The sequence below is a fragment of the Pieris napi genome, chromosome 1, assembly GCF_905475465.1.
Source record: "Pieris napi chromosome 1, ilPieNapi1.2, whole genome shotgun sequence".
Lineage (NCBI taxonomy): Eukaryota > Metazoa > Arthropoda > Insecta > Lepidoptera > Pieridae > Pieris > Pieris napi.
The window spans coordinates 4,178,084-4,195,064 of NC_062234.1; the positions used below are offsets into that span (position 1 = coordinate 4,178,084).

At 32.1% G+C, this 16,981-nt stretch overlaps 2 protein-coding genes across 2 annotated transcripts; one reads left to right on the forward strand and one right to left on the reverse strand.

Moving 5' to 3' along the window:
* The first annotated feature begins 9,086 nt into the window (after positions 1 to 9,086).
* Positions 9,087 to 11,025, forward strand: LOC125049750 (calcium-binding protein P-like). Its single transcript, XM_047649191.1, has 4 exons — positions 9,087 to 9,217; positions 9,363 to 9,419; positions 9,940 to 10,215; positions 10,444 to 11,025. The coding sequence occupies exons 1-4, from the start codon at positions 9,163 to 9,165 to the stop codon at positions 10,596 to 10,598; spliced, it is 543 nt and encodes a 180-aa protein (XP_047505147.1). The 5' UTR covers positions 9,087 to 9,162; the 3' UTR covers positions 10,599 to 11,025.
* On the reverse strand, positions 11,017 to 15,367 carry LOC125049739 (protein arginine N-methyltransferase 1). Its single transcript, XM_047649180.1, has 8 exons — positions 15,021 to 15,367; positions 14,755 to 14,915; positions 14,455 to 14,619; positions 14,152 to 14,300; positions 13,715 to 13,862; positions 13,412 to 13,501; positions 13,002 to 13,151; positions 11,017 to 11,886 (listed from the first exon to the last, which is right to left on the reverse strand). Exons 1-8 carry the CDS (start codon positions 15,082 to 15,084, stop codon positions 11,743 to 11,745), a joined length of 1,071 nt encoding a protein of 356 aa, XP_047505136.1. The 5' UTR covers positions 15,085 to 15,367; the 3' UTR covers positions 11,017 to 11,742.
* Positions 15,368 to 16,981: the final 1,614 nt, after the last annotated feature.

Sequence of the window (16,981 nt, forward strand, 5' to 3'; positions counted from 1 at the left end):
TGAAATGACCCAACCTGAATTACGCTTAGAAGGCTGTTACTATATCTGAAAATAGCTCTGAGCACTATGCCGTCATTTCTGAGCGGTACATGTGAGTACGGGAGTGAATGGACTTTCTCAAGTACAATGGGGGAATTTCGACTAATTATTAATGTACGGCTTTGTTATAAGTGTATAGATGATTAAAAATAAATGTCGAAAAACCTAGTGCCGTACAAAAGTGATGGTGCCGGAAGTCGGTGCAAATTTTTAATTCGACGACAGTTGCAGAAGCAATATAGGTCATTTATTACTGTACGGCATTTGTGTGATTCCTTTTGGACACATATACAGATACTTTACCCGTAAACGCCGTACATATTTCTAGCGGAGCGGTCGAAAGCCAAGGGTCGGAACCCTACCCCTACACCCATATACCCTAAGGTCATTGTAAAATGTACGGCAACATGTTTAAAATATTATTTAACACGGACAATAATGTTTTATAATTATGCCGTCCAAATATTATAGTTAATATTTGTGAAATTAAATATTTATCGAAATTTCAGGATTTACCAAGTTCTTACTGCTGTAAGATCAGAGAATAATGTACGGCAACTTGTTTTTTTACATAATGTTACTAAATATTACCGTTGTACATTATAGCCGTTCATTATAAATGGTAACAAATAAAAATATTATGATAAAAAATATATGAAAATTCCGAAATTTAGATGACTTTTCAAATGCTCCTAGAGTAATATGGGGAGTAATATTTTCAAAGATTATTGTTATTTTATATGTAACAAATATAAGTAAACAAAAAAAACCAGATGCCGTACATTTTACTCCAGATTATTCTTTACAGCTGATAAAAACTTCGACGACGTTTGAGGTGTTCCTTAAGGTCATTAATAACTGTACATATCTGAGTATACTACCATAAGGCTGTAAAGTATATTTACAGCCTTATCGTACCAGCAGAGAGAGGTAAAGGAAAAATATTTTTAACAAAAATAAAAATATAATACAGGGCGTCCCAAAGTCATGAGACATGAAGGTAAAGTACCTTAAATATCGCAGATAGGGTATTTTACTAAAAGAAGACTTTATGTTATTTTTAAAAGTTAGTAATTCTGCATTCAAAGATTTTTTAAAAACTACTTGCCTCATCTGGAAATCGAACCGGCTTAAATTAAAAAAAAAACACCCCTACTTTTATGATGCCAATCGAAAGAAAGGCCAAAACCTAATAACTTTTCTAAAGTAACAGACTCGTAGGGGATTTTTTTAGGCCGAATACGATAGATAATGTTTTTAATTTAATTAAAAAGATATATTCACGCTGTTACTTTCTTTTACAATACTATGTTACTTAAGAAGAGTTATTAGTTTTTGGCCATTCTTTCGATTGGCATCATAAAAGTAGGGGTGTTTTTTTTTACATTTAAGTCGGTTCGATTCCCAGACGAGGCAAGTAATTTTTAAAAAATCTTTGAATGCAGAATTAATAACTTTTAAAAATAACATAAAGTCTTCTTTTAGTAAAATACCCTATCTACGATATTTAAGGTACTTTCCCTTCATTTCCCATAAATTTGGGACGCCCTGTATTGGTAGGCGCTGGTAGCGGAGTATCGAAAGTGTACGGCATTTATCTTTTATTGAAGATTGTCTAAAGTATTAATAACCTGTGTTATTGCCGTACAGATAAAAGTCACCGGAAAATGACTCTTTTCTGAGGTAAGTATTTTACCCCATACACCTATGTGTTCCACAAAAAATGTACGGCATGCTGGAAAATGTTATCTATTTGTGAAGTACTCTCAAGATCATTTAATTTTATGTTGTTTCATATCATCATCACCTATATGCTAATCAGACATATGTTGCGACCCTTGGCTTTCGACCGCTCCACTGGGAATATGTACGGCGTTTACGGGTAAAGTATCTGTATATGTGTCCAAAAGGAATCACACAAATGCCGTACAGTAATAAATGACCTATATTGCTTCTGCAACTGTCGTCGAATTAAAAATTTGCACCGACTTCCGGCACCATCACTTTTGTACGGCACTAAGTTTTTCGACATTTATTTTTAATCATCTATACACTTATAACAAAGCCGTACATTAATAATTAGTCGAAATTCCCCCATTGTACCTGAGAAAGTCCATTCACTCACGTACTCACATGTACCGCTCAGATATGACGGCATAGTGCTCAGAGCTATTTTCAGATATAGTAACAGCCTTCTAAGCGTAATTCAGGTTGGGTCATTTCACAGGTATTTTTTGTTCATGGGCTTGTGGTCTATAAATTCAAATTTTCTGGTATGTGATAGAGAGCCTCTTTAATATATACATTAAAGTTATAAATCATACGTTTCTAACTTGTAGAAACATCAAGAAACATTTCAGTCAACCCGTCTTCGTTACAATATAAAAATACTTTTTTTTTCACAACAAAACATAGAAACGAACATAATTGAGCATACTGTGGCAGGAGTTTAAAGGAACGTTCTATTTTCCATACATTCATCAAAACAAAATCAATGTGTAATGTATTTCAACGCCATCTTGTGTGGTACTTAAACACTACGGAAGAATTAAGGCTCACAAACTACAAAATCTCATAGATGTCTCAAAAGTTTACAAATTTACCTAGGGTTATTACATTTACAAAGCAAAATTCATATTTGTACAAAGTTTGTGTTCATTAAAGACAGAGCATCTTGTGTATGTCTCAACTCTCATAGTCAATACCCATTGTCTGCAAACCAGGTTGCTAACTACCGATATACCTCCCTATGAATAATAAATCGTTACCTTTTCATGGACATTACTTGGTTATCTATTTTTTATCTATAACAAACACCATTATTCATAAGTTTTCATTACATATTGAAAACTTAAAATAATTGCACGCCTCGCAGTGCTTCACTCATGTCAAAAAACCCAGTCTTTCGAAACTTGAATGACTTTTTTCTCACTAATATAACACTTACAGGATAATATGAGTGCACTAAAATCGAGTTAAATAATCTATCAAGCACATATGGTATTTTTTATGAACAATTATTTTGTTTACATAGTAAATAATAACATTAAAATCAATCATTATTGGACGTCCGTCAGTCTGAGTTTATCCGGATATCCATATCTGAGTGGATCCATGTATAGGGTATTTCAACAAGAAGTTTGTTTTTCAATTGTGGCAACACCGAGAACGTGATAGTTTTGACATTTAGTTTTTGGCGGTATTCGTAGCAGGTGCTTTGGCAATTATTACAATGAATTCAATTTCGCTCGAAAATCGCATTAAAATAATTCAAATCCACTATAAAAATGGTGGTTCTGTTAAAGTTACATTTCGTAAAATTCGTGATATTTTCGGCCAGCATAATCGTCCTTCTGAGACCGCTGTTAAGAATTTGGTCGCGAAATTTGAGTCGACAGGCTCGGTACAAAATGTGCCAACACCAACACGTGTTCGACCCGGTCGTTCAACAGAAAACATCGCCGCCGTGAGCCACAGTGTTGAAGAAGATCAAAATTTGTCAATTTCACGACGTTCTCAACAATTGGGGTTATCCAAAAGCACAACATGGCGAATTTTGCGAAAGGATTTGGCTTTGAAGCCTTACAAGATTCAACTGGTGCAGGAATTAAAGCTGATCGACCATTCAAATCGCCGCAGATTCGCTCAGTTCATTCAGGAACAACCTGCTGGTTTTTCTGAAAAAATAATTTTTTCAGACGAAGCCCATTTTCATTTGTCAGGGTACGTCAACAAGCAAAATTGTCGCATTTGGGCTTCTGAAAATCCTAAAGCAATTATTGAGAAGGCTTTGCATACTCAACGTGTTACTGTGTGGTGCACTATGTGGTCTGGAGGCGTGATTGGGCCGTTTTTTTTCGAAGATGAGGCTGGAAATGCGGTAACAGTCAATGGATCACGGTATCGCGAGATGTTAACCACTAAATTTTGGCCTATTATTGATGACATGGATATCACTGAAATGTGGTTTCAACAGGACGGTGCCACATGTCACACAGCCAATGAAACGATCAATTTATTGCAAACCAAATTTCCCGAGCGCATAATTTCGCGAAATTCAGCTGTTAAGTGGCCAGCCAGATCGTGTGATTTAACACCACTGGATTATTTTTTGTGGGGCTATGTTAAAGACAGAGTCTATACGGAGCCAATCGAATCGATTGCAGCCTTAAAACTCAAAATCCGTGAAATCATTAACGAAATAGACCCTCCATTTTGCCAAAAAGTGATTAAAAATTTTGATGAAAGAATCAACATCTGTCAGCGTGGTCGTGGTGGACATTTGCCAGATATCATTTTTCATTCATAATTGCCAAACTTTTCTCTTTGTAATACAATAAAAATTTTATTCATTTTCCTCTAAATTCTTTGTTTTATTTTGTTTTAGAAAACAAAGTTCTTGTTGAAAAACCCTGTATGTGGCAGAGAAATTGGTCGAAAAATGTATCGTACCAGAATACTTTTTTTCTTATTATATAAAGTTATACCCTGGGCTGGATTCCTAGTTAATATTAGCGTTCTAAATACTGTACTTAATTATAATTTGTAAAAAACTAAAATACGACTGTTCCTCACCTTAGAGTTATGGCGCCACTAAATATGTATGTTTGAATATTCTTCGTAGCGTGAGACTTAAAGATAATAATTTATTTGTTATTTTGTTTTAAAAAACTTGAGTTTTTGTTTTAGTTTTTTTTTTTAAATGTGAATGAGCGCTATTAGGCGTGCACTTTTGGATTTTCCAAACTATATTTTAATACCTATATCTGTCTCTAGTCTATAATTAAAATTGTTATGTAGTGTGATATAAGATTACCCATTACATCCTACTCAAACGTTCGTTTTTATCTACTTATTGGTGACCAATCGTCAATGTAAATATGTACGACAACTTAGGTACTTTTTATGAAAAAGACTGTTTTTATTATGTTTATTGTAATGCGTGTAGGAATCTGTTTTAATATCTGTATCTACCCAGCCGATTTATCGAGGGAGATATATATCGCAGGGGATCGTAAATATTAAAAAGATAATTTAAATTTATAGATATGTTATTGAAAATTACTACATGAATCACAAAGTTAACAAAGAAAGAAATACATATTTAAATTGCTTCATTTAAAAATTGTACAGCTTTCACGACGATTCATTTATAATTAATATCCAAATTTGACCTAAACTTTAACCGATGTTCAATTTAAACAAAAATATCTACAATCTTTATAAATAATGGTCCCCGTATCTGCGTTTTGTAATAAGTGAAAGTGAATGCTGTGCCTCTTCTGAACGCAGAACTGTACATGACACACGCCGAAATGGTAAGTTAATTCATCTTAAAAATTATTACATTTCAATAATAATAGTATTCAAAACTTAAATTACTTTTTATTTAAAAAAAAATAGTAACTTTATTTATTTATTTCCACACGTTCGAATTGGAAAATATTAAATTGCTTTCTAATAAATATTCAGGTTTAGAAACGCATTTACGTTGTATCTGTATGTATTAGGTCGATAAGTATTTGAAATTAATAGTAAGTACCTAAAGTGTGTGAAAGTTAGTTTTATATGTTTTTGAGAGAAATTGTTTGATGTTATACCGTTTGGTTCAATACTCCAATACGCAAATATAAGTTAATTATTCTTTGAAGATGTTGTATTTTTTAATAAGAAATAACTACATTACAACGATGTCCTTTTTGGGTTCAGATGGAGGGGTGACTTAGATTTGGATCTATTTCATTAATTTTTTTATAGTATAAGCCGTCTTCAGCGTGTCTTGTTTTGAGTCAAGGATAATGCCCGCCTCCCACTGCGAGCGGAACGGACCCATTACGGACTCCGCTATTCTCGTAACGATGATTTTCATACATTAACATTTTTATTTCCGTGGGAAACTCGGTCAACTCCCTAACCTCATATGTGAGTCTTTCAACTCGCTCTCTCCGCTGCGCTCGTCTCCGCTTTGGTGGAAGCACATGTATGAAAATTATCATCACGAGTATAGCGGAGTCCGTAATGGGTCCGTTCCGCTCGCAGTGGAAGGCGGGCATAATACTGGACACGCATGTCAAAATGGAATGTTTTGACGTACAAAAAATTTAGTTCGCGGCAAGTGTACTCTTACCGTAAAACCAAACAAAAAGCTGTGAATTAAAATATCAATACTTATAAAAAAGTGTCTAAGAGACCTTTTCTTATATCATATACGAGTATTTATGGAAAAACCATTTCTTACAGGGTGCATCCCAAAGTGAATTATCGGACGCCAACTCAAAAGGGGATTTGGTGTCTAGAATCAAGTCCAAAGTTGAAAATGCAGACAAGGATAAGGCAAGGGAAGTCGGAGGCGTATTCTTATTCAATATTATCAAAGGCACGTCAGTTTATTCTTGGAGTAAGTACTTCTACTGACACATAAATATACCTGTATATGTAGTCCAAAAAGTCGTGGATCAAACGCAAATAGGATCCCCTATACTAATTAAACAACTATAAATATTATGTCTAACGCAAGAACTCATCAGTACCAATTTAGTGGATATTATGAAAAAGATACAGGATGTAGATATTTTCGAATTTTAATAAGAATTAGTAGAAAAAGTCAATTTTCTTATAGAAACGCAAAATAAATTATAACTCTGCAGGGGTTGAGCTTAGAGACCTCCCGTAGAACATTTTTTTGCAGCTGATGACCTCATCTATCCCCTATTTGCGTTTGATCCCCGACTTTTTGGCCACCCTGTATATGATATACTAAAATAATAAAAAATACTTGATAAAAATAACTGTTTTACAGCAATGGACCTAAACGAAGTGACTGTATACGAGGGCGAGCCCACAAAGGATCCCGACACAACATTTACGTTGAACGAACATTATTTCAAACAACTAGTTCAGGGCAAGGAAGATGCTAGGGTCATTATGCAGGCTGGAAGGTGCTCTGTGACCGGAGATATTATGAGAGCTATGAAGCTGGAGCCATATATTAAATTAAGTTAAGGTCATTAAGCTTCACAAAAGTACAAGCTTCAATGTAATTAAGTACAGATAGCCAGTGACAGTTGGTAATAACCAAATTTAATTTACCGCGTTAAGTACGGACGTTACGGACGAAAAGGTCAGTTTGATAAAGCGTAAACAATAAAGCCAGTTTTCTAAAGATTCGAATAGTAAAGGTATATGTTGATTGTTATATACTTACAGACCAGTTTTATTTAATCGTGGTTAAATTTTATAACTATGAAAGACCTGCTTCATTTGCCTATTTTAAATAGTAGCATAGTATTAGTAGTGGTAATTTTTTTTTAATAAACATTTTGTATTAGACGTAATTTGTGTTTTAACAAGCCTTACGATAACCTTCCTTTCGTAAATAGTGTTTACTATCTAGTAAATTTTATTATACTTATTTTCTATCACAATATTGCTAGTACCAATTTTAATGTAACACAGTAATTACAGTATATGCATTGTGTATTATATATTTTATTCGTAATATGTAACGGTTTTATCAAAATCTAGCATAGCATAATAATTAAACGTCAATCAATCATCTGTTCTTTATTAATAATTCCAATTTAGCATCGATCCTGTTTTGTTCAGGCCAATGAACTCGTTCTATCATTTATTTTAGTTTGATGTTGAGCTGCAGATGAGCTGGGGAACCTGACACAGGTATTTTTTTACTTAAAAGGGTTTCCAAATCTTAAACATTGTAAGGAATTTTTGTCAAATGATTAAATACATTTTTTTAATGTTATTTATACCAATATTTGCACAATCTAGGAACACATGAAATTGAGTTTACCTCAGACGATCGCCACTTTTATAGTTTACAGTTTAATTCGCTTGAGATACATCTGGGGTGTTGGGGTGAAACAGTTGGGGTGCTTCGTAGATATGGATGTTTAGGCAAAACCGCCTAAACATCCATATACCTAACTGTATCCTTTTGGCGTTATATATTCAATAAAGTGTAAAAACACACAGTTAACAGCTAATACACAGTGTGTTAAAATGAAATATTAACTATTAATTTAAAGTGTATTATTAATTTTTAAGATATTTAGGATTAATGTTTTATCTGAAGAATGTTGATGATTTCTATGTATAAAGCCATGTTACTATATATCATATTTAAAAAGTGATAGCGTGAACACAGGCTTTTACGATCTGCGATCAACAGGTTTCATGTTACGGTACATCGGGTCAAGCACCGCAGAACCCTGACATTAGCCACTTAGCCTAGGTATATGTATAATATATATAAGAATCCCTTTATACATTTCTAAAACTGACTAGGCACCACTTTTTTGGTGTGAAAATATGTCTCCTACACAAATATATTCAGGATAAAATACCTTTGTAACCAGCGTTCGTTGCAGCGTTTTTGCGATTACAAACCTAAATTTTATCCAAAGTTTCGCATTGTGGATTTTAAAAATGATATATAGCGGTTATACAATTATAATATAGCGAAATATTTCTCCTAAATTAAAACAGTTTTTTTTATATATATTTAACTAAATAATATGTACTTAGTATTATTAATTATAAATAATTGCAAGAGAACGGCCCTATTAGGATAACTCAGTACAGCTGCATTAACCCTTGATCTATTAATACTGCACTTGAAGTACACTTGAGTTGGTAAGTGATTTAGGTAAGTATATAAAGATTTTAAAGGACAATAAATTGACCCATAGCATGGACTTGGCAATGAACTTTTTACTCATGGCTCGGTTACTTTATACGAGTATATCAATACTGCAATACATCCTTTATAATATAATCCATAATCTGTTAAAAGATGAAAACATGTTACTAATACCATGTAAGGTCTCGAATCCGTGCTAAAGTTGTGTTCCTACGTAAACATTTAAAAACTTAACAAGTAACCGAAAAATATTTTGATTCAATTCAAATTAAATTGAACTATAGAGGTAGGCTCTATATTTCAATAAACAAGTTGTGGCTACTATTTTACAAGTATACTTTTCTCGTAACTGTACTGGTATGGCAAGTTCTAACGAAGTCTTAAGCAGCATTTTTCATTATTTACATTTGATTCTCATCCGTGAAACGGCTCAGACATTTGTTTAAATTTATTAAATTGTAAAAATGAATTGTCCAATTACTATTTTGACCATATCTACATTACTGACTGCTTGTAATGGTAAGTTTTTTAAACAATATATATTGCATTGTACACGCATTAAATATCGTTAATTATTTAACATTGAATCATAAAATTATATATTTATGTAAGCATATTATGTGTATTGTATAAACAAATATCTATTTATAATTTAAATAATCAGGAGCTCGGCCGAGTAACTATGAAATTAGCAGAAACCAAATAGGCACAGCTAAAAACGGTAATTATTATAACGTGTATTCAATTCATTATTAATAACCCTTTTTCATTAATATCAGTTCATTTTAGTTATATGAATGGAAATCATAAACATTACATGCATCAATCATTGGCTTCTTCTTTTATTTATATACAAAAATGTCCAGCATCGAGTTGTTATTTAAATACTCCCCAAATTGTAGGCTTCATGTTCATATTACCATCATAGGTATTAGGCATAATATCTATGCATATTCATATCTATACATACCGCTTGAAATAAAAAAAAATCAAATAAATTTACGAAAACCTTTTTTAAAATTTAGACCTATACCTATACACCATTTTCTTGTTCTTCATTTATTTTCAAGTAATAACCTATACCTATTCAGTATCGTCAGGCGCAGTAGGTAAGCTGGTTCTTTGGTTTTCCGGGGTTGCCATATTCAACATCACCATCGTGACTAACCATCATTATCATCGCTAACCCATCATCTCATTACCAGGTTTCGGTCTAAATGACATATGGAACTATTTGCTAGGAGTTGGCTACGGTCAATATGGGCAGTACCCTGGACAATATCCAACTGGACCGGGGCAATATCCGGGTAACCAGTATCCAGGGCAATTTCCGGGTAACCAGTATCCAGGTCAATATCCTGGTAACCAATACCCAGGTCAATATCCCGGTAACTACTACCCGGGTCAAGATGGCCCGCCAGGTGCCCATCCGGGGTGCCCGTTATGTGACTCGTCAGTCTACAGTTACTGCTCTCATAAACAAACCCATGACTCTTGCTGTTGCGAAAATCAAGCATGTGAGTTTTTCAACAATATACTTTACGCCTTTACCTTTATATGTCTGTTACTTTGCAAAAGTACTTTAGTACGAATTTAATATTTAAGTCAATAATTTAACTGGCACAATACTAACCCAATGGACTTATAATTATTGTCTTTTTTAAATTATTTTATAACTACATGATATGAATCTATCACCGTAGACTGTAAAGGATATATGAATGAAACTTTTGCAATATTTTAAGATCTACCATTCTCCTGCCGTAAAACGAACTGCAATTTCCTCCACGCCAACTCTTGTCAAGAATACCACCTGATCACCAACTGCTGCTGTGTCGATCTTCAGAAAAGCGCTGCGGCACCCGTTGTTCCTGTGGCTGCCGTACCAGTAGTAGTTTAAGAAGAATTATATATCAAAGCAATTTGACTGAATATTGGGCTGATCTCATAAACAATCTAACATGGCATTTTGATTCAATATTTACAATAAATTATTAATATACCTACCTACAAAAATAAAGTTGTATGTAAAAAAATGGATTAGATATATGATTAACCACACTTAACTTAATCAAATAGACATTAATGTTTCCTGACCTTGTAGAAACAAGATAGATATAAGTATAGAATCGTTAATTTAACATAAGCTTTGAAATAAATTAACAGAAATGAAAAGTTATTTATTTACTGAGTCTGTGTCTTCTTGCATCTTTTCAACTGATTACTCATATGATTTAAATATAGATATTTCATAAAAGAATTGTTTATGAACATTGTATGGAATTGAAAGTGTTGGAAGTACAGAAATAAAACAAATATTTACCTCATATTATTTTACTCATCTTACCCATTCATTCTACACACTGAGTACAGATAAACATTCGGAACACTTAATAAAAATTACAAACAAAATATATAAGATTTTCTTCAAATTGTTTAGCTTGAAGATCATTCAATATTCTTCACTATTTTATTAAATCCTGCCTGTAAATAACTACTGCATTCTTGCTACCATTTGAATATACATACAAATATACTTGTATGTTGATCAAGACAATACTGAACAAAGGCTGCTTAACTCTGCACATCTCTTGCTTAAAACATCAATTTTAAACTCAAACTTAATGTTTAAGAACTTAAAAAATTGTCATCACAGAAATTGTATTTTGAAATCTTAACATGAGAATATAAAACTAATACAACTTACAGCTACCTTATATAAAGTGACATACCTAATTATATACTTATGTTTGCTTCTTCGTGGAAAATTAAAGTAAAGAGCAGAGCAGATACATCAATAAACAACTACAAATTAAAATTTTACCTTGAAATTTTTTTCTGAATTATACTTTTGAAATAATGATCATTTAACAGATAAAAATATTGCTAAAAGAATAAATGATTCCTGAGGCCATACTTAAAGCTGCTAAAAGTAACAACTAGTACAAAAAATTGCCAGAGTTAAAAAGAAACACCTTGACGATAATACGACGAAATGGAAAGTTGCAAAACATAAGTTAGTACCACAAGAAAATGAGTTGGTATCAACGCATCCGGTAGTGATTCTTTTCTTGCACCTGGCAAAGCTCGCCCTTGAATGAAATTTCGAGTTCAAAGTCGAGGTCTCTGTTGTTCCTCGCATTTTGGCGCATGCCAAAAGTGCCTACTATTTCTTCACCCTTTTTCACCTGAAATGTAAGTTATATAGCTGTTGAGTTTATTTATAAATTTTAATAAATTAATATATTTTTTTATTTTTAAATACAGATTTTTATCTGACGGTAGAACAGAAATTGGTCACAATTTCTCCGTCCACCGAAACGTCGACATTTATTACAATACTAAAATAATAATACTTAAAAACAAAATTAATTACGAATTACATATTTTATTAAACAAAATAAAATACACACGATTCATAATTGGTTGGACGGCGTGCCAAGTGACGAGGTACAGGTGTCCTTAAAATTGTCTTATGTTTGTACAAGTTGATAAATATAATTTAAAAGAAGAAAAATTATTAAGAGTTTTTAATATTATATTTGATATTTTTATGAGTCAGTTTTTCATGTAATGATTTTAGTAAAGAGTCAATTTAATTTGTAATTGTATATGGTTTAGTGTTATTTCACCCTATCGTTTATACCTTGGCAGCTGTACGTTATTATTGTTATATTTTTCTACGTGCGGAATGGTATGTTTTGTACATTTTGTGTTAAATAAAATTAGTTTAGAAGTGTGAAATAATTTTTTTTTTGTGTATATGTAAAATTTTACACAGCTCAAATAACTTGCGATAGTCTTTGTCTTAATATTTTGGGTTTGTTAGGACTATTGCTTATAAATTCTCAGTTGTATGGCAAATATACAGACAAGATTGGTTTTACAGGTTATTCAATAACTGGATAGGCCGTAAGATATAATGCATTCCACCAACGCTTTATACAGTAGTAGTAGTGTTTTAAATATGAAAATTGAACATTTTGCTAGAATTTCTCTTAGGTAGACACTGTATTGAGGTGCGGTTTTCAATGTTGTCTATCGCCTATAATTAAGCCAAGGTACTTATGTCTTTGCACTAACTCGTTTGTATCACAGTAACAGTTTACGGAGCTGTTTGTATTGTAGTGCAAGCAGAAGTGGTTGTAGGCTATCAGTTGCGCAAGTGTAACAACTATAATAGTAACTTATATTTTCATTACAAAAACTAAATTAGGAAATAAAAGTATATTGCAAGATGCTTAAACATAAAGTAAGTTGCCAAGATGACAATTTTATACAAATCATCTAGTAAGATACTCACAGTCATATATTCATCAAAGTAGAAAACGGTCTGTTTCCAGTGTGTGTAGGGTGCCTCTGGGGCAGTACTAAAGCCCAACCGTTTATGAGATTTCGTAAACTCCACATTAAAGAATGTCACCAAAGCTTGAATAAAATCATTGCGACGAACCTAAAAATCAAACACCAGTATATTATTGCCCAACATTTTCCATTACAACTTGAGACATTTTGTGTACTAAAAACACCACCAGCAAATATTTTTCTTATTTAGACATATATGAAGAGTTGTCTGAACAGAGTCCTATAGAGAAATATCTTTAAATGCTTTAGTAAAATAGTCTTCCAAAAATATGACAGACGGAAACGTTACGAGTTAAACCAATCACAACAAAAATATTCCTCGCATTAATCTTATTAATTTTTTCTCACCTGAAGATGGAACTTTGCTTCAAAGTTAAGATCTTCTTTCTTGACAACATATAAGTCTATCTCTTTCAACATACAAGAGTTTGTGACCACCTGGGAAAACAATGTTTTCAGAATTAACTAAAAATTTATGAAGTAAATAATATTAAGTTTAAAAATTGTATATTAAGTTTAAATAATAATTATTCATATGCACATAAAATTGCAAGCATTTATTGAATGAAGTATGTACTACAATAAATTAAAGAGCTATGATATTATAATTCCTCCTAAATATATTATATGTAAAGTTGTTTATTGACAAACCTGTTTAGCATCAACAACGTCAACAAGTGGTTCAGAGATAGCCACCTTTCTGATAGACGACATGTCAAAGCCATAGACATCATCCCACCAGTTAATCTTCTCATCTTTGTACTGACGGTCCTCAATACCACAAATAAATAATGTGCACCTATTCATGAAAATAACAGTTGTAGTAAGGGCATTAGACATTTTTTTTTTATATTTTTGATAGTACATAATATATCCCCATTTTAAGGGATAGTGTAAAAATATTAATTTTTAAAATTATATTTACTTATTTGGTTCTATTAAAATCATTATTATAGTTATTTAAATAGAACCAAAATTTGATAATTGCTAACTCTAAAAAATATGGCAACACTTAAAGAAAATTGCAGGCATTGACTAACTAGTCTTTAAAATTAAATTTAGTATTTAAAATGTAATGTCATAATCACCTGTCAGGAAAGAGCATACCATCCTCCCTTAGCCATTTGTCCCGAGCATAAAGAACTGTGTCCAGCATGCTTTCATAGAAGAGACAATAACCCATCCATTCAGAAATTATTATGTCAACCTTTTCAACTGGAAGCTCAACTTCCTCCACCTAAAAAATTGGTTGTAAGTTGCTTTACTGATTAAAAGGCTTAATAACTCCATAAATACATTACTTAAAATTTAAATTGATTAGCCAAATATGATCAGTCGGGTCAGGCCAATGTGAAGAATATACAACAAATAAAAAGAAACCAATTTCTTACCTTTCCTTTAATAATTTCTATGACATCATCAAGTCTGTTCGCCTCAACAATTTTTCGGGCATAATCTACAATATTGGAGCACTCTATGGCAAATACTTTGGAAGCGCCTGCTTTTGCTGCAAACATGGAGAGAATTCCTGTACCACATCCAATGTCAAGTACCGTCTAAAACAAAAACATTTATACCTTATTAGAAGTTATATTAATGTTTATAGTAGTAAGTTAGGTGGTATGGATAACCTGTAAAAAAATTTGAACAGTTTTATTGTTAACAATACCACAAAAGCATTAATAACTTACTTTTCCTTTGAATAGATGCCTATTATGGTACATAGCATTTCGATAGGTAAGAGTCCGCACTTCATCTTTCAACATTTCCTCGTGTATACCAAAATGCGCGTAAGAATCAAAATAGTAGTCCCTCGATGTCATCTCTTCGGCTGTAACATTTTTGTCCGGGCCTAAAAATCATAAACTTGATTAAACCTAAGAAACTAATTCGACAAAAGAACACGTTTTAGTGATTTCAATACCCGGCTTTTTGAATTTTTAAAGTAAAAACCTACCATTTTCTTGCACTGGGGTAGATGCTGCAGATGCTCCTTCTAGTGCGACGTCCATACTTTCCATTTTATCTTTTTTAAACAAAGATTCAACAAAAATTAAAAATTAAAGCGTACTTTATAACCTACACGCGGTTATGCCAATTCAATGTGTCAATTTTCTTATTTCAGCAAAATTCTATTGTATACAGAGTTTTACTGCAATACGCTTTTAACTAATATAATTTTAGCTCAATAGTTAACAAAGAACACAAATTTGAGATTGGAAGCCACTTCGAAAAGAAGAATTACTGAGCTCATTGAAATCAGCAAACTGCAAAATTGATTACTAAAATTTGAAATTGTTGAAACTTGAAGTTAGAACCAAAGAGTATCAAAAACCACAGACAATGAAAGTAGGCTTAAGAAAGGAATACTATGTTGAATGCACAGAGTAAACATGCAAGTATATTCTCTTGCCAAGCCTATAGTAAAGCATATAATGTGCGTTTTCCAATTACAGCACTAGAGCGCATTGTGCGGCATAATGCTCAACGTTGAATGTTCCAACTACAGCAACGCTTCGCACAATTGAGCACTCCCAAAACGAGTGCTCTCGCGTGCTTCTCGCAATAAATACCAACACTGAACACAGTTACAGAAAATTGACCAGTGTTTTTCTTTAAGTTGGCATTTATCGAAATTTTCGTTAGTAAATATTATTTATTGTTGAAAAATTTGTTTCGTCGTAGATTTTGAAAATAATTAAAGTTAATTCAAACTGCTAAAAGAAATAAATATAAGTATGGATAAAGGTATAAATAGTTACTTTTTTATAATCAAATTTATTTTACAGGATTATACTCTTGTAAACATTGCAATGGTTTTGAAAAAGTATATAATTTTTTTAGAAATCATTTTAAAAAAATTACTCAAAACGTAAATGATGTAAACTTCTTACATGAAACTATATATTTTATTGTTAATTTAGCTTGTTAAAACCTTATATTCTTTAAAGATTTTCTCTTATTTCAGTAAAAAAATGTTAATGAAATAATTTGATTATTAAAATAAGCGTAAAAAGTTTTCAACCAATTATTATTGTTAACCACATTATTTATACATTAATGAGGTTGCTAACTCTATTCAGAACATTTTTTTTTTTTTTTCAACACTGACTTAGCACACTCTGCTGATGCATTTGATAACTAATTCACGTTCCAATTAAGCTTCAGCATTGTGCGGCATTGTGCGGCACTGAGTCGCATAATGCTCTGTAATTGGAAAACGCAAAATAATATTAAAGTTTTACTTGGTGATATAGAACTCATTTTAAATTTGAAGATATCTAGACAGATAATTATCTTTCTATAATTGGTATAGACTTGCTCATAATTAACAATTACGAAAGTAAGTAAGGCAATATATTGTATTTAGTTTACTTTACCGTAAGTTCATGATTAATTATTTGATTAAGCTGTGATAAGATGACCTTAAAAGCCCATTAAAACACACTATGTAATCTTAAAATACTTTTAAAACAACAATTATATTACGTGAATAAAATAAATTGTGTAAAAAATTATACCTACTTTTTCAAACTAGTATAGGTATGTTATCTAAAGCTGGCGGCTTCAACACATTTACACTTTGTGCTTGTGTAGTGTCTGTGAATAAGCGCGAGACGTGAAGTACATACATGTACATGTATTAATTTTCGGCATTGGTAGGTATAGTTTTATGTTGTGAGAAAAACTATAACCTTTATTAAAACTCTATATTTATTGTAGCTTTACCCGTAGTGACGTTTTTTTATTTTAGTGCCACTAATACTATTGTCCATGCTTTCTTCAAATCGCATGAAAAGCAAAATCGAACATGGTGCTTTCAATAATGTGCCATTACATGTACATTGTCAATTACAAAACATAAGTAAAGTAATTATTTTAAGTTACGAGACTTTATTATTATGACGTTATATTAGT